The sequence below is a fragment of the Lissotriton helveticus genome, chromosome 2_1 (assembly GCF_964261635.1).
Source record: "Lissotriton helveticus chromosome 2_1, aLisHel1.1, whole genome shotgun sequence".
Lineage (NCBI taxonomy): Eukaryota > Metazoa > Chordata > Amphibia > Caudata > Salamandridae > Lissotriton > Lissotriton helveticus.
The window spans coordinates 779,766,048-779,788,349 of NC_136059.1; the positions used below are offsets into that span (position 1 = coordinate 779,766,048).

The 22,302-nt window shown below is 42.0% G+C and overlaps 1 protein-coding gene across 1 annotated transcript in view; it reads right to left on the bottom strand.

Moving 5' to 3' along the window:
• The window catches only part of TMEM232 (transmembrane protein 232), a 762,630-nt gene that overhangs the window by 612,268 nt on the left and 128,060 nt on the right, over positions 1-22,302 (bottom strand). The window contains exon 3 of the mRNA XM_078677355.1: positions 5,160-5,271. Coding sequence (XP_078533481.1) covers positions 5,160-5,271 — 112 coding nt within the window. The remainder of the gene's footprint in view (positions 1-5,159; positions 5,272-22,302) is intronic.

Genomic DNA, 22,302 nt, shown 5'->3' on the forward strand with positions numbered 1-22,302 from the left:
GGGGTGGCCCCAGGAGTAGGGGACTCCCTTATCACGCAAAAACATCGTAACTGGCTTAAAGGCTTTCCGTTTATGGAGAGTGATGGCCGAGAGATCTTGATAGACTGTCACCGGGTGTCCCTGGTACGTAAGGGTTTGCTTCTGTGGCGCATCCCGAAGGATCCTCTCTTTTAAAGGGAAGTCGGGCAGGAAAGCTAATACGTCGGGATGGGGTGCAGGTGCGCAGCGCGCCAGGCCAACTCTGTGTGCCCTGTCTATGCAAACGTCGAAGTCCTTTGTTTCCCCTAGGATCTCCCGGAACATATCCTGTAAGAAGCCAACGATGCTCGCTTCCTCTGCTTTGGATGGCACTATGCAGACCTTAATGTTGTTCCGTCAGGATCTGTTTTCAAGGTCCTATGCATGGGCCTGCAGGTCCACTTGTTGGTCACGGAGGCGGATGAGTTCCTGCTAGAGGTGTTCCGTTTCTTCATCTCTAGAAAGTTCCGCTTCCTCAAATGCCGCTACCCGCTCGCCCAAACCTCCTGAGGCTTCTTATAACAAATTACTCACAGAACTGTTTTCTTTTATAACTGCCATTTTGGAAAAATAATATGTTAGGCAGATAGCATTTGTCTCTAACCATTAAATAACATCATTTGCTGGGTTTGGTAGAGAAGATGTCTTAAAATGTTCCCAGCAAAAATAAAAACAGATGAAAGAGGTTTGCTCCTCCTACATCTCTTAAGGAAAAATGTATACTTAATTGTAAATGGTAGAATTGATAAAGATTCTCCAGCCCGATAGACCCATAAATCTATCACTGGTGGCTCTATCATCAACTAACTAATTGTTTCCTGTTCAATTTATAATGTCATTTCTGGAGTGACTATTTTTGATAGTCACATTAGTGATCATAAAGTTATTTATTCCAGCTAGAGTTCAGTCTGTCCGAAGTGGGCTTATGGCATTTTGATGGAGACATGGAGAGGTTTGAGAACTCAACCGAGAAGTGGAATCCAAATATTATCCCTAAGCACACTCGGTATATGAAACAAATAGTAGCTAACGTAAGATGAGAGAATATTATTCCTTATCTGAGACACTGTCAACAGTCATTCTCATACCTGAATGAAGATATAAATTGGCTAGTTAGAAGCCAATTTATATACTTCTCTGTTACAGGTGGTAAATTCAAATCTCTCCTAAAGCAGATAAGATTAAAAATGTCCATAAAAAGCAAGAATGTGATCATAAATAGACAGATCTTAGAGAGGCAGCTAAGTGTAATGATATGAGAACATTTTTAGAGATTAGTGCAGTATGTTGGGACTATAGTGAGGTCACTCCCTATCTTAGTCAAGGAGGAACAATAGAGTAGTTATTTGAAAGAGTTATATGCTGCCAATCGTAGTGAGGAGTAAAGTACGAAGCATTCTTCTGTTCCAAAATCTAAGTCCTCCTTCTGTGGAATGGATTGTTGATTTCATCTCAGAAATTAGATCCTTAGGTGCGATGGGCCCAGATGAAATTCCAATCTAATATTAAAAAGAGAGCCTAAACTTTTTTTGGTCCGGTTTTTGAACATTGTTATGTACATGGCACAATTTATCCATCTTGGAGTATAATAATTATAGTTTCTTTTTACAAAAAGGGTCCCTGTAATCTGCCCATAAATTATCTGCAAAATTTCCCTATTAGATACAGCTGGTAAAATGTTGTTGATAAGCATATTGGAGCATCTTCTCTCCTCGATGGACAAGCAATAGATTATCCCAATAGAACGATCTGAGTTTAGGAAAAAACATTTTACATTAGACTACATTTCAATTTTCCAACTCATGATTAAACAATATGTTAATATCTGAGGACTAATCAAACACAAGGAGATGATGGATGGAGTAATGAAACTTTTCAGACACTCACCCCCAGTCTGGGTTGAATCCATCATCGTTCTTTAGCTCACTTCGCCACCCCTGTTCAGCCCAGCCATATGCAAATCAGTCTTGACCCTGTGCCTCATGGGAACCGTCCAGCTCGAACTGCCAGGCCAGGTCTCCCGTGGACCAGAAACAAGCATCCTGGGATCTGTTTCGGGGTAACACCCCTCATCATCCAGGCTAGCTTGAATCCTGTGGCAAAGTAAGCAAGGGACCCATGTCTGGGCACACCCTGCCAACTTAGGGCAAACAAAGCAAACACAACGGGATGATGGAAGGAGTATGAAACTTTTCAGACACTCACTCAAGTCACAGATCTGGGTTAAATCCATCATCGTTCTTTAGCTCACTTCGCCACCCAAGTTTAGACCCAGCCATATGCAAATCAGTATTGACCCTGTGCCTCAAGGGAAAAGTCCATCCCGAATGAAGGACTCTGATTGTAATTTTTGTAATCTTGCGATTCAGTATTTGAATCATGTATTTTTTGTCTGTCCTGCATTGCTTCCTTTACATTGTACATTTCTGAGACCCTTGCTTTTAAAATACAATGCTCAACTGTTAGTTTATACCCACCATTTAATGTTCTCTCCACTCAATGAAATATTTTGTTTTGGAGTTTTTAAACGTTTTAAACTTTTTTTATGTCCTTAAATTTGTATTGAATGTACCATTTTTAAATATTGTGCAGGTTGTGCATAATTTTATCATAATGTTAATTTTTCATGTGGACCTCTTTTGAGTTCCAAATTTTGAATAAAGAACTTGTGTGATGCCAGAGAGATATATGTGTGTTTTTAGCAATATGTTCACAACAGAGCTCCCGCAAAAAATATTTAATTTTGTCAAACTATTAGAAGGGGAATGTGTAATAAAGATCCAATTACATTACTGAATGTATCAACCCAGGTTAGCAATATGTTGTAAACTTTGTAAAAGCTACAGATTTAAGGCTTAAATGTCTTATATGTATTGGGATTATGTCCCTCAGCCCAGGCTTTAGGATAACAAGTAATCTAGTTATATCTAAGATGAAAGGGAATACAAAATTCCTATGCTCAACACACCAGACATCTGCACTATGTGCAACTGTGCATGGTTCCTGCACACAGACAATTATTTTACCAGATTAGCATTTATGGCTATTTTGAAATAAAAGTCAGTCAATTTTATCAGAGCATATGTGTGTGTAGCCTCTGTAGTGCACCATAGCCAAAGCAAACATCAAAACTCCATGGGGCATATTATCAACAACTAGCGATAATTATCGCTAAAGAAGCTTAGCGACATTTTTTTTATCACCAAGCATCGCCAGATTTTATTGTTGAGATAACGTGCAATTAGCAACGTTTATCTCCAATGCGATAAAATAACGGGCGATAGCGGCGAAATGCGTGAATATCTCTGGAAAACCAGCGATATTCATGCATCATCGCCAATAGGGTCTTAGCCAGAATATCCACCTCCCATTGGATATAATGGCTAAGAATTGGTCTGAGCAGGCGTTCGTTTTAAGCAATATTCGCGCTTAGCGCAAATTTTTTTAGCGCTACGCCTGACTTGCTAATAGGCGATAGCGACGTTAGCGACTGCTTTCAGTCACTAACTGGTTGGGTACGCCCACTTTGCATGTCATTAGCGATAAATATCGCTGACTTGCAAAGTGGGTCCCAAACCACTCACTATCCCCTAAAAGCTGTCGCTAACTGATGTTAGTGACAGCTTGCTAATAAGGCGATTAAATTATCGCCTCTTTGCGGCCGAAAACGGCCGCAAAAGCAGCGATAATTTCATTTAGCCTGCCTTGATAATATGCCCCAAATGTCAAAAGCAGCCAACGAGGGGCATGCAGAAAATGTAGAGCGCTTTACAGCAATTTCTTCTTTTGAAGTCCCATTCTTTTTCATCACATGATTTTTCTCACCAACCTGAGGACTGATTAGTCCTGTCTCCATATGTAAGATTTGTTGAGCTCACAGAAGGCTACATACGTTCACAGAAAATGTGTACATGTTATTCAATTGTGAAACGTAGTCAAAGTCACGGTGACGGGTCATCACAGATCCGACGTCCAATGTTAGTTACGAGCTGATATGTCAAAGCGACCGGAATAAGCCTTATTGCATATTCAGCCCAATCGCCCTGTATGTTTCATTGTGTTCTTGTTGATTTCCAATTATTTCCTAATCCCGTCCCGTCTCCGTGATCTATCAAGTCTCGACCCTTCTCAAAGACCCATCGTTCCGTTATGACAGCCGGTGCGATAATTCCCACCGACACGGCTTATTCCGGTCGCTTTGACATATCAGCTCGTAACCAACATTGGACGTCGGATCTGTGATGACCCGTCACTGTGACTTTACTATATGAAAGAACGCACTCACTTCATTTGTTAGTACTTGGGTTGATCAATACTGGTCGCAAACAACCATATAACTCGGAAAGAATATTGGGATACAGTTAGCCGCCATTGGTTGGTCTGGATAAAGGACATTTATATTTTAAGCCCTGATGATGTCCCGGTAGGGATGAAACGCATTTGCTGTAGCTGTGGAAAATGTGTAAACTTTGCAACCTTTGTTTGTGAAAAAGAATATGTTCATCAATACAGTGGATATGATCAACGAATGAAAATATTAAAGACATTGATGAAGTCATGAAGAAAGCCTGCTTGGAACTTTTTTACTTTTGACTAACGGCAGAAATTGTTGCTTTAAATTTAAAGTACATATTTGATGCTCCTTGGTTAATATTTCTCTTTTGTTTCTAAGTGGCTTTAGCGGTGGGCTATTCTAAGTTGAGTGTCAATTTGAAAATTGTGGATATTTTGAGTGCGAAGTACTTGATCAAATATCTCACTGTGCACATGGTCGAGTTCCCTCATCGTGTGATTTGTTGAACAATTGTGAAACTTATTAAGAAGAAAAATATTTATTTGTGTGGTCTTCAGAAGATTGACCTCACACAGCTAATGAATGCAATTTGAAAAAGACAATTGCATGCAACAGTGCAGGTTACTGGTAAGGAAACTGGCCAATCTCAAACAGCACCAAGATAACCACTGACATAAGGAAGCAATAAAGACTGCCCCAGCAAAATGCCCTCTCAGACACTCACTGTTATCCCTAAAATGTATAGGACTTTCTCAGGAATTATTGTACATTTCTATTACCTAGTATTCCTACAAACCAAATTAACATGCTACATGTATTGAATTCCAAAGGAATGCTACTACATTACCTTGGATCTGATTAGTAATTTCCCAGCAAGATCAAGAAAACGTTGTTGCTCCTGGGGATCCTTGGCAGCGTTGAATTGATTAATAAATTCCTCTGTCAGTTCCAGGGGCTTTCTAAATTGTATATAAATTAATTATAGCTACATTAGCATTAGTATTCAACCAACATTAAATTACTACTTCAAACTATTTCAAATAAGGCATCTGGTTTCTCCATGCTATAACATCACATACTTTATAACACCTTTGAAATGACAAACAATGCACAAGAATTATGATTCATAAACGTTTTTATTTATTTTATGTTTTTTTGGGGAATGTTTAAGTCTAGATTCAAGTTTAGGAACACTGTACAAGACATCCATATATTAAAACATGAATAGTACCAGGGTGAGATATGCAATAGAGCACTCCATGAATTACATACATATACATAGCATGTGGAAAGTCGAGGGCCAGCATACAGTATGCTGTGAAGATGTTGCAAAGTTATTGATAAAAGGGGTCAATAATGAGGAATATTTTGCTGATTTGGATTGAGATCATTTTAGAAATAGTAACTAGCAATAATCATAAGGTAAGTGCACCTTAATTATGTATGTTTTCCATTGAGAAATTTGAGGAAATCTGGGTATAATTATATGCACAAAGTAATGGAGAGTATGTTCATATATAACTTGCACATCGGGAAATCGTGCTTTCTCTTGAAATAAGGTGAGAAGAAAGTTCCTGTCTCCCAGTGTCCTTACCATGCCTTTCAAACTTGCATGGAACAGGGAGTAGAGAGCGCACACCGAGTTAAATATGAGGTATTAGAACAATGGAATGTTGAGAGCTTCATGGAAGAAAATGAAGTAGCTCTTGGCTTATAATGGCTGGTATAAGCCCTGAGCTCCAACATTCAAATGTTTGGCTTCATGTTTCTAACTTTTTAATTTAGAACAGTTTACCCCCAGTGGGTGCAATGTTCCAATTGCCTTATAGCCCTTCGGTCTCTAGCCATACCAGTTCTTAAAGGTCCTCTCCCTCGTCTTAGACCCTTGCCCGCCGCTCAGGCCTATAACATCGGGATCAGGGCTTTCAACAACCAGATTAGCCCTCGGCAGCAGGCTGTGGTTCTGAAAAATCTGGATTCATATAATAGTTCTGGACTCGAGAATTAAAACTTCGTTGAAACATGACGAATTCGGTATCAAAAGACCGAGAATGACGAGTACATCATGTACATGTATTTTCAGCCTATTCGAGTGACGATTTCACCTCGAAATCGTCACTTACATTCTGAACCCTTGGCTTTCATTTATGTGTTGCCCTTTACATAGGCCTTAATCCAGTTGAATTCAACTCCACAAGGACATACTCCTTAATCGACTTTTCCATGACCTGTACAAGTTGGAACCCTTGCCCCAGGCCGAACTCGTTAGGTCAGTTCCCCTCCCAGTGGCCGAGCAAGATAGCATCTAGGCTCAACAAACCATAAAACCATTTCAGCGCGCACACCTGCCATATCTCGCTCACATCTATCTCCACTCCTTTGCTTCACTTACTTTATGGTGGGGAGGTGCCCGTTTTTATTAGGGGTCCAGTGATATCTGATGAAATGTTGGGCCTTGCCAAATGATTTGTTGTAGGCAGCATGAAGTGAAATATGGACATGTCATCATGACTCTGCTTTTTCTTTGTACTAAAAGTATGTTAACGATTTACTTTACAACCAAGAATGTTTTGCCTGAAGCCTAAAGTTGTGTATAAGAAGAGAAGCCTGACTTTGTAAAAGTGTGCAGTCTCCTGAGAACATACCCGTATTGTACTTCTAGGACACTTGTTACCTTGGTTGCAGCCAATAAACTAATCTTTGACTTCACCTAGAAGACTCTGAGTTTCTGTGGTCTGGATCAGGAAGAACCCGAGGTCTCTGGGTGTGGATTCCCTGGCACCGCTGGGTTACCGGTTCTGTGCCGGTTCTTAAAAACCCAGTACCTCAGTTGGCGCCCAACGTTTGGGGCGATTCCAGTGGTACCAGTCAGCCTGAAGATCGTGAGGAGCTTCGTGTGGAAATTCTGGAGGACGGCCAACCACCTCATCGACCCCTGCATGTCGACGTGGTCCGAAGGTCTTTGCTGCGAGGTTCCCCGCTTCCCGACGGCTACAAGGACTGCTGCCCTGGCTATCGCCCTGATTTGGACCCTTGAAGTTTGGTAGAGCGAAACACTAAGACGAGTCTTCTGGTGACGTCATCGATATTTCAGTTAAGTATAAGTGGAGCGTCTCCCAGTCCTTAGTTGGACTTAGTTTTGGTATCTTTGGGATACAAAGTTTTGTATTGGTACTTGCAAGCACCAAAACCGAAGGACTCGTGTATTCACGAGAAATATCGTAATCGATAATCCTTTGAAGTTTGGAACTAGACTAGAGAGCGAAGATGCCTAGTCTTAGACTTGGGAATTTGTTTTGTCTTGGTGGAAATAATAGGGACTCCCGATTGGAGGACTCATGTCCGGTTCCTCCAGTTGGAACTCCGATTTATGAGCTATATGTAAAACATGGGGTAGGCCCCATCACCTACAACTAAGTATGGATTAAATACACCAGGAAAGATGGTGTTTTAAAATGGCCCCAATATGGTAGCTTTGATTCCGAAATCTTAGACAACCTTGAAGTAAAACTCTTTAAAAAGAAAGCCCGGCCGGCGATGTTTGACTCTTTCCGCTTATGGCGTAAAGAAGCCAAACAAAAAGAAATTAAATTAGCTAAGAAAAATAAGAGAGAAGGGGGACTTTCAGTAATGCAAGCTGCTGTGCAGTTTAAAGATAATGAAGAAGAGCAGATGAATGAGCAGTTGCACAGGCAACGTAAAATGGCAATAGATAAGTGTTATCCAGTTTTGAGGTCTCTTCAGAAAGAGGCAGCAAAAGAGCATGAAAAAGACACATTAATGTCGCATTTACTAAATTCACCACCCCCCTACGCGCAGAATGCCACAGCACCCCCGCAACCTTTAGTTGCGCAAACTACGCCTCCTGCTCCTCCACAGCACCCACCAGCTGTTCTTCAGCTGGCTCCTACTTCTTCGGTGCAGCCTCCTCCAGGCCCACCGACCACCTCTGTTTCGCCTGTGTTTTCTACGATTTTGCCTACTGTAATTTTCACGTCTCCTAATGCCCCCTCTACGATTTTGCCTAGTGCCCCCTCTATTTCCCCTGATACCTCTTCTGCTATCTCTACCCCTGCCTTATCTCACCCCGTTTTTCCACCTGTTTGTCCTTCAGTTTCACCTTCCATTCGGCAGAAAATGGCCAGCACTGTTACTAATCTTCTTTTACCTCTTTTCGGGTCGCCTACTACGACCCCTAACATGGGAAGAAGACAGTTGCGAAGTCAACTACCCGATTATCAAGAGAGAGATTCACTGAATAGTTTAGCACGGAAATGGGTCATGGACACTGTAAAATATGATGTACAGTCTGTCATGGAAGTCTTCCATCAATGGGAAGCAGCGACACAGAGATATGTTTTCGAACAGATGTGTGTTTTCCTTTGTGAGGATTTAGAAGACAATGATCAGGAATGCATCCCACGAGAAATGTGTCGTGTACGGTTTAGGTTCGGAGAGGGTATGATTGTAGGTCCAGATGTGGAGAAAGTAGTTGAAATGTTGTTATCATATCGGAGTAAGGGAAGCAGTTCTGGGTCACCATCTGAATCTAATACATCCAGTAGGAAAAAGGCGCGACAATACCCAATGAGAGAAGTTCCCCCACAATGGAGAGAGGGTGACACGACTGCTGTCCCACCTATTCTGCCACACTTTCAGCGTGTATGGGTACATGTCCCATGGAAGCGAGCTGAAGTTTTAGCACTCAAACAAACATTACCAGATCCGCGTAAAAATCCTGCAGGGTACTATAAAGAGTTGTCGCAAACTGCTGGGTCATGTATAATGAATTTAGCAGATATCGATATGTTATTTGGAAATGTTGTTCCACAGCCTTTATGGGGTAAAATTCGTCATATAGATCATGACCAGGAATTAGGTGACACATGGGCTAATATTACTGCTGCAGATGCCCGACAAGTTGGTGGTGCCAAGCCTGAGCCTTTGATAGCAGAACTCCCTGGTAAAATAGTAGATTACATGAAAACGATAATGCCTGCAATACGCGTAAATTGGGATAAGTTGTCTGCATGCAAGCAGAAGAAAGAAGAAACAGTCTCAGATTTCTTCACCAGATTTGAAGAAACATTTGTTGACCACAGCGGTCAAGATATGACCACAGAAGGTGGTCAGAGATTATTTGTCGATAAATTCGTGCACAATCTGCTTCCAGAATTGTGTAAAAAATTAAAAGATTCAGAAAGTTCTTGGGCAGTCTCATCTTCAGCCCAGATATTGGCTACTGCACAATACTACGAGAATAGAGACAAAGATGAGAAAGATAAAGTGGAAAAGAAAACTAGAGAACTAAAAACGAAGGTTTTGCTACAGCAAGCCTATCCGCCACGTGGTGGTGGTAATCAAAATAATAATGGTCAGAATCACTACCAAAATACTTTTCAGCAGCCTCAACAGTATCAGAGAAATTCGCAAAGATTCGAGTATACTCAACCCCGTGTACCTTTAGGCCCCAACCAGTGTTTATATTGCAAACAAGAGGGTCATTACAAGTATAATTGTCCTATTCTATTACAACGTGCAAATGGAGTTTCTGGTGTTAGAGGTCGTGGCAGTCAGCAAGCACCTAGAGGTAGAGGGCGTGGAAACGCCCCTCAGGACACACGTCCCCTTCCACCACAAAACTCTATGAACAGGTTTGATCAGCAAAATAACGTATCTGACAGGACAGCACAATACTACGTTGATGATTATTACACAGAAAATGAGCAGTGGGAAGATAATGATTGCTAGGACAGCCATAGACAAAGAGAGGGAGTTGTTTCAGTTCCAGTAGATCAGAGTGGACCTTACGTTGAGGTGATTACATCAGGTGTGTCAGAACCTTTTCTGTTGGATACTGGTGCTACAAAGAGTTCTATTATGCACTCCAAACTCCCTGGCGCACCTTTGTCTGGCAAAATGAACGTTTCTGTAGGTTTTTCCGGCGCCCCAGTTAGAAATCCGATTTCTGACCCTTTATCTCTTTCTGTTGGTCCTTGTGAATTCGAAGCACCCCTTATTCTGACGACAGGTTGTGGTGAAAATTTGCTAGGATTGGATTTGTTAAAAAGATTGTATGCGACTTTGTACTGTTCTCCTTCAGGAGTACAACTTACTTTAGGTAAGAAAGTGGTTTCTCCCATGTATTTGTCGAGAGATGCACTTCCAGCAGACTTGTCACTTCTCCCAGATATTCTTTGGGCCACTGGTCCTAATGATGTAGGTCTTTTAGAAATTCCACCATATGTTGTAACATTGAAGTCCAATGTCAAAATGCCACGAATTCCCCAATACAAAATATCTAATGAGGGTGAAAAAGCTTTGCTAGCGATTGTTTACGAATTGATTGAAAAGGATGTGATTGAAGAAACACGAGGCAACGTTTGCAATAGTCCTGTTCTGCCTGTTTTAAAACGAACTGACCCTTCTCAGCCACCTGTGTACAGATTCGTGATTGATCTTCGAGAAGTAAATAAGATAGTTGTGCCACAATTCCCAGTTGTCCCCGACATTACCACATTGTTGACTATGATTCCAGCTTCTGCTTCGTGGTTTTCGGTGATTGACCTAAAGAATGCTTTCTTCAGCATCCCAATTGCTGAGGAGAGCAGGGATATCTTTTCCTTCAGTTTAGGAGGTCGAAGCTTCCGCTTTAAACGCGCTCCTCAAGGCTACTGTGAAAGCCCCTCAATATACAGTCAAGCTTTGAAAGCACAGCTTGACACGATTGTTTTGCCTAAAGGTGCTACTCTTGTACAATATGTGGATGATCTGCTCATTGCTGCAGACACTGAGAAAATTTGTAAAAAGGCCACATTGACATTATTGCGTCATCTGTGTGATTTACATCACAAGGTGTCACTTTCCAAGCTTCAATATTGCCGACAAGAAGTGACCTACTTAGGTCACCTCTTATCGAAGGACGGAAGGAAACTGACCCCAGAAAGAATTCAGGCAATAGCGAAATTGAATGTGCCAAGAACACAGAGAGAAGTGCATGCTTTCTTGGGCATTACATCGTACTGTAGACAGTGGATCCCAAATTTTTCATTGTTGGCCAAACCCTTGGTGGCATTAACGTGTAAAAATACACCCAATCCCATTCCTTGGTCTGAAGAATGTCAGAAACGTTTTCTCGAATTACGCACAGCATTATGTTCGGCTCCTGTGTTAGGTACCCCCAACTACAGTAAGCCTTTCACATTGTATGTCCACGAGAAGGAAGGCTGTGCATTGTCTGTGTTGACTCAGTTATTTGGAGGTAGACAGCGGCCATGCGCCTATTTTTCGTCAACTTTGGATCCGGTAGCACAAGCATTGCCAAGTTGTTTAAGAGCCACAGCAGCAGCAGCTGTTTCTATTCGACAGTCTGCTGGTCTAGTAATGAATAATACACTAATCGTGATGGTCCCGCATGCAGTAGACACATTGTTAAATAGGACCAAGACACAGCACTTAACTAGTGCTCGACTGTCCAGTTACGAATTGACGCTGCTAGCGAGCCATGTGCACATAAAAAGGTGCAGTACCTTGAATCTAGCCACGTTGTTACCAATTGCAGAGGAATCAGATGCTTTAGAACAGCACGATTGTTTCCTCACAACAGAGGAAGAGACAAAAGGGAGAGTGGACTTATTTGACACTCCTCTTGCTGAATGTGATGCTACATTATGGGTGGATGGTTCATGCTTTAAGCTCCCAAATGGGAACGTGACTGCAGCATATGCTGTCACGACTTTACACACAGTTGTTGAAACTGCACGAATACCACATGGTTCAGCTCAAGCCGCAGAATTAGTTGCACTAACAAGAGCATGTATATTGTCTAAAGGAATGAGAGTGACTATCTACACTGATAGTCAGTATGCTTTTGGCGTGGCTCACAGCTTTGGACGATTGTGGAGAGAACGTGGGTTCCTGACTTCGCATGGAGCTAAGATTCAGCATGGTCAGTTGGTGAATGAGCTTCTTGAATCCCTGACCTTACCTCTGCAAATGGCGATTGTGAAATGTAGTGCTCACAAGAAGGTGACTGATGATGTTGGTCGTGGAAACGCATTTGCTGATGAGATCGCTAAAGAAACGGCAAAGAATGTGATGAGCCGAATGTATGTTGCAGGCCCTGAAAGATGGAATGGTGATGTTGGAATATGTGAGGACACGATAGAGAGTGTGAAATCCATCCATGCTGAGGCCACAGAGAAAGAGTTGAGCACGTGGAGAGAGAGTACAGGTAGAATGGATGCAAATGGTTGTTGGATTGAATTGACAGAGCATCAGAGATGGTTGTTACCCGATGCATATGTGCTTGCAGTGGTTACAATGGCTCATGGAATGGCTCATATCAGCGTGAAAGGGATTTGCGAGTTGTTGGCCCCAGTATGGAAGAATTCAGGGATTCCCAAGTGTGCAGAGAATGTTGTCAAGAATTGCATGGTATGTCTGAAGCACAATCCTGGTAGGGGAACCCCAACTCCAGCTGGTCATTTTGCACCTCCTACGTATCCGTTCGAGGTTTTGCAGCTAGATTTCATACACATGGAGAGGTGCAACAACTTAAAATACGTGCTCGTTGTTGTTTGTGCCTTCTCAAGATGGGTAGAAGCCTATCCCCTAAAAGACAATACTGCCTTGTCCACAGCAAAAGCCCTTGTAAAAGAGTACTTCCCCAGGTTCGGAATGCCTAGAATGGTCTGGTCTGACAACGGAAGTGAATTTGTGGGTCGTGTGATGAAAAGAGTGTGTGAAGGGCTAGGCATTAGGCAGAAGTTCCACGCTGCAAATCACCCCCAATCAGCTGGATTAGTAGAATGTTACAATGGCACTTTAAAACTTAAATTGGCCAAAATCCAAGCGAGCACAGGTCTTAAATGGCCTGACGCTCTACCCTTAGCACTCCTATCCACCAGAATGACTGTGCATTCGCGAGTGAAACTCAGCCCTTACGAAATTGTCTTTGGCCGGCCAGCCAACATATGGGGAGTGCCTAGACCCACGAAGTTCAGCGAGCTGCAACACCCTATTTTGCTTGATTACTTGTATGAATTGACGGCTAAATTGCGTGTTTTACATCAACAGGTCCACAACACCCTGCCTCCGGTCTCTGAGACTCCAGGTCACTCCATTGTCCCTGGATCCTGGATTCTCGTGAAAAACTTTCAAAGGACAAAGAACGACCAGCCCAGGTGGACAGGGCCGCATCTCATCCTTCTTTCCACGAGGTCAGCTGTTCGAGTGGAGGGGAAGGCCAACTGGATCCACAGGGTCCATTGCAAAAGAATCCCTTCACCTCCGCCACATGACCAGTGGGTCCAGAAGGGTGTCACTGACTCAGAGCTTACAACTGTGCCACGTATCATACCTTTCAGCAATGACCGTGTAAAAGAAACTAACCCTGAATGTGAAAACGAGGGCACTTTTCAAGAGACTGTGCCACCATCAGAACAATTGAACTTTTTGGAGCCTGAACTCCTGTTTCAGGACCAGACAGTACCAGGAAAAAGACGTTACAATCTGAGACCGAGAAAAACGAACTGATAAGAGTGATTCCTTTTTATGATTTGAGACCAAGACCTATGGACAAATAAAATCTTTTTTTTTTCCTCCCAAGTACTCTTTTTGAAAGTACAGCTCTCCCATTTAGAAAACTTGCTTATTTTTGTTTTTCGAACCGCCATCCGGGTTCCGCTGCTAGGGCCGCGGTTGATTAAAGTCTTTTGGGTGCAGCTGACGACGTTAGGTCTGTAGTTCTGGTCAGTCCAAGGGAGTTGCCCTAGACTGACGGAAGCATCCTTTAGCAGAGGCAACCTCCCACCGCGGGCAGCACTTTAGAGAGGATGGAGTTTCCTGATGTGGAGAGACCTGCCAAACAAATGAACTTTAAGCAGAGACTGTGTAACATGATGACAAAGAAAAGTTTTATAATATTGTGTATTTTTATGCTATCCAGCGTAATGATCTTTTTGATAAGTTATGTTTTATTCTCTTTCAATGTAACCTTTGCGCCCACTGCATCACCCATACCTCCTCCTACTGTTTCCTCTCATTCCTTCCACCCTCTGCCTGACCACGAATCAAATAGGAGATTAGAGTTCGTTAATAACTCCTTTGTTCAGTTATTACACCAACACCAACTTGTAATGAACACGACTAACTGTTGGGTGTGCGGTCTCATGCCTCACACAACGGATAAAGGTATCCCCTATTTGGTCCTGCCATTTAGTCACAATGGTTCAGTATGGGCATATAGGACAATGTTCATATATGCACGAGAAGTCCAACCCCCACGTTCTGTAAAAGACAACCTCAAGACTAGCGCCTTAGTCAAAGGTATAGTTGACATGATCAAGGAAGTAACTTCCTATGAAGATACTCCGGATGATGAGATACTTGCATATGTAGGTTGGAACGTGACCGGATATGGCACTACTTTAAGTGAGAAACAGCAAGCCAAAAGATCGTCCCCTATCTGGATCATACCCCATCAAGGTCACCTGTGTCTGCAAGGTATTGGCAAGAATCCCAGAGCTCAGCTAGGGAAGAGTATCTGTACAGAAACGTATGTTTTTGGATCTCAGACTTCCCCTGCGTTTTTAGCCGCTAAGGGTCCTTATTCCATCTGCCATGATAGAACCTACACATGGTTGCCCCCTGACTTCTCGGGCTCATGTTTTGTTTCATTCCTGTTGCCTCCCACCTACACAGCAGCGGCGGATTACCACCGGACAAGGGTAGTTAGAGGTGTTTTGAGTAAAGAAGACACTGCAGGTCAAGAATTTGGAGACTTTGCAAAGGGTTTTCTGCCGTTCTGGGGATCCATGGCTAACAGTAGAAACATAAGGCAATTAACAAGGGTAGTTGAGTCCACCGTGACCGAAACTGCTGGTGCCCTTAGTAACTTGACTGCTGAGCTCCAGTCGGATCGACTTATGACCCTTCAGAACCGGGTCGCTTTGGATGTTATACTTGCAGACCGAGGTGGAGTATGCAAATTGATTGTTGCATTTTCATCCCAGATAAAGCTCCAACAGTGTACAGGGCCATCTCCAAACTGCATAAGATTTCCGAATCTATTCATGTGGATAAAGGAGATTGGTCGTTAATGGGATGGTTCTGGGAACTGATATCTGCCTGGGGATGGAAAATTCTAATGGTCATTGGGATGGTCTTAGCCATTCTTTTCATGTTCTGACTGTGCATACAGTGTGCTCCTGCAATATGTGGCCTCTGTGTTACATCATGTGTAAGGAAGCCTGTGTCAAGAGATGAACTAAGTACTAGAATGATGTTACAGCAACATCTCAATGACTTTAGGAATATAGATCTGGACTCAGACTAACATGAGGATAGATTAATTGCCTATGTAATTGCCTATGTGGTTCTGAAAAATCTGGATTCATATAATAGTTCTGGACTCGAGAATTAAAACTTCGTCGAAACATGACGAATTCGGTATCAAAAGACCGAGAATGACGAGTACATCATGTACATGTATTTTCAGCCTATTCGAGTGACGATTTCACCTCGAAATCGTCACTTACATTCTGAACCCTTGGCTTTCATTTATGTGTTGCCCTTTACATAGGCCTTAATCCAGTTGAATTCAACTCCACAAGGACACATACTCCTTAATCGACTTATCCATGACCTGTACAAGTTGGAACCATTGCCCCAGGCCGAACTCGTTAGGTCAGTTCCCCTCCCAGTGGCCGAGCAAGATAGCATCTAGGCTCAACAAACCATAAAACCATTTCAGCGCGCACACCTGCCATATCTCGCTCACATCTATCTCCACTCCTTTGCTTCACTTACTTTATGGTGGGGAGGTGCCCGTTTTTATTAGGGGTCCAGTGATATCTGATGAAATGTTGGGCCTTGCCAAATGATTTGTTGTAGGCAGCACGAAGTGAAATATGGACATGTCATCATGACTCTGCTTTTTCTTTGTACTAAAAGTATGTTAACGATTTACTTTACAACCAAGAATGTTTTGCCTGAAGCCTAAAATTGTGTATAAGAAGAGAAGCCTGACTTTGTAAAAGTGTGCAGTCTCCTGAGAACATACCCGTATTGTACTTCTAGGACACTTGTTACCTTGGTTGCAGCCAATAAACTAATCTTTGACTTCACCTAGAAGACTCTGAGTTTCTGTGGTCTGGATCAGGAAGAACCCGAGGTCTCTGGGTGTTGATTCCCTGGCACCGCTGGGTTACCGGTTCTGTGCCGGTTCTTAAAAACCCAGTACCTCAAGGCTTTAAGGCTTAGTATGAGTGGGGGTAGGATTTAGAAAGCATAAGTCACTAACTAGAAAGGTGGTTGATAGCACTGCCTTCATTCCCGAATTTAGCGATGGAAAACTTTGGAAAAATAACACACTCTTCTAAGCATACAAAATACATCCCTAATAAATAACATGACTCGTTTAATGAACATTATAATAACAATGATTTTTAACCTAAGATATTTACATTCATTTTACACGAAAACTGAAATAGAAAATATTAGAATTAAACAATAAAACTGCTACATGTGTTATGAACAAACATAAAAGAAAATAACATTTTCTAGTAGAGAACAATATTAGCCCTGACAAAATAAACCCACAGTCAATGCAGTTGAGCTGTGGTAAAGTTGACTACATGAGTACATAACTCCAGGAAAGTCTGTGCAAGTGAGAAGTCTTTTACTTGCAAACCCCCTTTATCACTAAAAATAAGACACATCAACTGCACGTAAGGTTTCCGCTAGCAGAAGAAACATAATAGCGACAAGCGGGGAATGGACAAGTTATCTCAGACACCCATTAAGATTGGCAAAATTGCATAAACCGCCGAAAAGAATAAAAAATGGCAGATCCCATTCTAGGAGTTTAGGTTAACTCTATGACACATCCATGCTCCCGGGTAAAGTTCTGAAAGTTCTGACTATTTGGTGTACATATTGGTAGTTTAGTGTCTCAACACAGTTGAATTATTGCTAAGAGTAAGTCTTATTGGTGACCTATCTTTTATTTTTTCTAATAAACTTTATTTTAGTTTTCCAAAAAACAGCACCACCAATAGAGGTAGAAAATAACAGTGGGTGAGCATAGCTGGGGTGGACCTTCGCTATCGCGCAACATCACAAATCAATACATGATAAGTTATCAGCTTTAACAGACATTAGACAGCATTAACATTATGATTGGTCACCAATCTTTAGAAGAAACGGGCTACCTGCATGACTGGAACAGATAGCCCAGTAAAATGGGCGGCACAGATAAAGAAGTGCACAAAGACACTACTACTAATAAAGCTTGCAATAGCCATGAGTAACTGTCTGTTACTAATAAAAGTCCAATTAATACTGGGGAACCATGGTTTGCTTGGAAGATGATAATTTCAGCTTCTACATTTCTTGAAGCAGGGCAAGAGGAGCGGCTTACAGCTTAAGACTCAGTGGGTGAGGGGAAGCGATACTCCAATCCTGCTTGTGATGAGTCCATCTCAGGAAAGGGAAAGCTGGCTCCCCTTGCAGAGAGTCAGCACTGCCTGAAGAGAGGCTCTGTGTATATTGAGAAATCACTATTGCAACTGCTCCCGGCCACGAAGTATATTTTTCAGCCGGTCTTGAACTCTCGTATAGTTTGGAGATGTGGTGCTCATCTTGGATATCTAAGTACAACTCCCTTTGCAGCTAATGGCATCTTCACTAGGCAAATGTGATACTATACTATGTAGCTGCAGCCAAGCCCTTGTTATTAAGATTGATATTTTGTCTTGCAAAGAAAAGTCTCTTCCTATGGAGTTCTTCTGGTGCATTGGGAATACAGAGAAGTATATTGGAGTTGTGTTGTAAAATAAAATCAAACTTTGAACCATCCTGAACATTTAACATACACTGTAACGGACAGGAGGGATTCTTAAGTCAGCACTATATTGCATACAGGATTATGAATAAGGTATTCAGAGTGCTAATAATACTAATCACAGATATTAATGTTTACTGATTACCTTGCAGTCATACTAAACTTAAGTAAAAACTAAAACTCATCTTCCACACAGTGCATAGTGACAAACCTTGAAGTAGTTATCTAACTCGCACAGAGAAGTGTTATATATTTAAGTTGCTCATCTCTTGAATGTTTAGCTTCAATATAACAAGTTTCACATCAAAGTACAGAGAGTTCGTTACAAAACACTATCACTAAGGTATACCCATTCTTGGGTTAAATGCAGTACTTTCATATCAGGTTACTAAAGATACCTCCTATTGCTTTTAGATATCTGGTACGTCTTCCAGACAGAGGGCCCAGCAAAGTGAGAAGTTAGAGTGGTGGAGTCCAGTGCCTCTGTTTCCTCTCTTATCCCATTCAATTGTTCCCGTTTCTACAACTGAACCTCATTTCCTTGCCTATGTGGTCAATGGTGAAAGCGGTAAGAGACAGAGGAGTGCATAACTCTCAGTGTATTCTAAAAAGATGACCGAATTTTTGAAGTATAGAGAGCTTTATTTACATAGTTCAGGACTCAGGCATTATTCTATTAAACACTTCAATGTTATTTTCCATCTATTGGTAAACTTTGTTGAGTATCATTGCCTTTAAATATTTTAATTTACTGCAACTTGATCAATACACTTGAAGGCAATGTATGTGCAAGCAGGGTTATTTGAAAGATTATTGGGGTCAAGGGAAAGGCATATTTTAGGGTCCCCTATTCAGAACATCTTTAAATTTATCACCCATTTTCAACTAATTAAACCTCAAATGATGGGAAAAAATACAGAATTATAGGTTACATTTTGGAAACATGGGTGCAAAAAAACAGCTGAAATATCAAGTTGCCCAGTGTCTGCCGGCCAAGTAGTATCAAAGGAAAGCTTGACCAAGCATTGCCCAGGGCAATTTCTTTTTTCTTTCAACATTCTACATGATAGTCATTGTCTAATTAGTCTGTTCCTCCCACCGTAGGAATGCCATGGCAACAGATGCTTTGTGTATGCTTAGTGAAATAATGCATAATATTAAAATAAACACAACAAAAGGGGGCTACTCAATTTGTGGGTTGCATTAATCACACGTACACATCTAAGGTTCCCTAAGGATTTCGCTGCTCTCTACAAGTGTTTCCAATTGGACCAGATAATTAAAGTAATTCTTCATTCGTACAACATTTTATATCAAGATCACAGAACATCAGCGGGCTAAACCAGACAATTTTCCAAACATATGTAAATATATTTACTAGGATTTTGTTGGGGGGTCAATGAGAACAGAGTAGCACCAATTGAACACAACTAGACACAACATGGTATTACACAAATAATTAACACAAAAACAGAAAAATATAACACCATTAGAAAGAGATAATATAAAACATTGTTATAAATAGTACAATTATTGGGATTTTTTCAACGTTTCGGTATTTCACATAGTTTTCTCTGGATCATCATGGACCAACATGGATGTTCTGACCTGTAAATAGTCATAATCAACAGCTCACTATGACCTTGTATGGACCAGTATAATACCACCTCTACTCCAAAAAGAACCGCTATGATGCGGACCTCCCCAGCACCTTCCATGTCTGCACTGCCCTCCTTCCTGAAACCTCACAGCCCAAACTCCTTCTCCATTATCATCCCCCAACCTTTCTACCATAGTGGCAAAAAATCTCAAACAGAAACTGATTGAACAATTCCCCGAATTGCTCATCGCTGATATCTATCACAACCTCTCAAAAGGCCTCAAGAGAACAGATCAAATTTTTTACACTACCCGGCCTGCATAATGCAACATAGACCTAACACAATACTTGCACATAACCAACACCACTAACATTGAATATTGCTGTAAATTAACAATATCCTACTCACCAAAGTTCAAAGGTAATGCTAACGAAACCATCATGAAACAAGCCAGTGATGCCAAACGTACTCACCTTTGAATCTATATTCCCTACAATAGAAAGCACCATATCAATGGCGCACATTTCCTAACTCCCAAGTCTCAGTACACAAATTGCAACATGCACGAATCACACTGCATACCCTACTCCCTCCCTCACCACTCAACCTACCCTCAATGAAACACACACAACACACACCACAAACTCTACTCCCTCCCTCACACCTCACCCTGCCCTCACGCCTCCTGGTGCTGATCTCGCTGTACCTGATAGTTCACTGGGCCACACCACTACCCCTTGTGTGCAAAATTGGATCTACTCACTTACCAACATAATCACCAATCCGGCTCAGAATACCAGCTCAGCTCAGAACATCACCACTAATCCCACCTCACAACTCATCAATTCCTCCGACTACCTCCAACCTTACAAGCAACATCCCCACCCCATTCCCCTTCTCCTCCGACCTCTTGGAACATCGAACGAAAATGCCCATGCCCCTAACTACAACTAACTACCTTCTTCACTCACCAATACACTGAAAACCCCATTTAAACGGGGCCTACACTAGTCACCCAGCAGACCTGTCATTAGCAGCCAAAAACTAAATTTCATCCCTGATCGCACTCACATCAACATCTCGAATCCCACTCCCACCGACATACACTCTCTGATCCGGGACCACCTTGCCCAGTACAAGATAAAGCGTAACTCCCACCCCTCCTCAAGAAATCAAACATCCACGTTGAAGCTAAGGAAGTGACTAAACTGACAATAAAAATATTACAAGTTCTACACATTATCACAATGAGCCTAATAGGTATTCGACTCCTTCCTATCACCCTCATTCCCCCCTTACAGGCAGCAACAGACAACACCTTAATCGAACCAGAACACAGACACACAGCTGTCCCACAACAGCACTGCTCAGAGGCCAAAAAGAATGAGAGCCACAATGTCTCTGAGCCAAGTCGACAAGCTAGCCAAATCTTACAACCTGACTCCTAATAGAATCAACCCCTACTCTACAATTCGGGTGATCAAAAGACTAAGGAGAAACCCCACATGGACGGGAACGACCAGGCCACCAACACACCTCATCAATATACTCCTGTCTTCTTCCCCTCAAGCTCTTAAGATCTGCAAAGAAACCAAATGCATGCTCATTAACTCCAGATCTGCAACCAAGTATGGAACAGTACTAGCAGAAGCCATCCTGAACTATAACATTTATACTGCATTCATCATGGAAACATGGCTAAATGATTCCTCCAACCCAATAATGGACTTGCAAGTCTCACAAGGGTTCGCAAACATCAAGAAAGACAGGAAGGTACTTTCACGGTGGAGGCATAGCCATTATCCACAAGAACAACATCAATGTGGGTGAAACAGACTTCTTCACCTACAACACATTTGAATATCTCAGCACCACCATACAGATGAAAGACAACATTACAATTAACTTTCACCTCCTCTACCACGCACCAGGTAAGATACTTTCCTTTGGTTAACATCTAGCAGGTCTGATAACACACTGCTCACTCTCACTCACCAAATACATCATCCTAGGTGGCCTCAACCTGCACTGGAATGATAATCGTAAAACTTTAATGCAATCCTTAAACAACCTCCTACTCAGTAAGAACCTCTTCCAGCTCTGCAAAGGTCAAACCCACACCAAAGGCTCATCCCTGGATGCTATCACAGCTCATGAAGAAGCACTAACTATTGACAACATCCTTCCTGTCGACTGGTCGGATCACCACATCATTCTGTTTCACATCAAAAAAGTGCTTCTAAACACAATGCATATGCAAAAAACACTTCAATGGGTGAGAAACATAAGGTAATTTCCCCAATGGACCTGAAAGAAAGAATGTGTACACTACTAACTCCCTCATCAGAGAACCTCTTAACAACGGAACTCACCAATTACTACACTGCAACGATGTCCTCCATCCTGCATCAAGTTGCCCCTCTAAAACTGGAAAGGGTGAGAAACACACCCTCAAGATCCTGGTTCAATTAAGACCTCAACATAGAAAGGATGCAGCTCAAGGGGGCGGAAAGTTCCTGGCGAGCAAACCCATCCACAGCCCA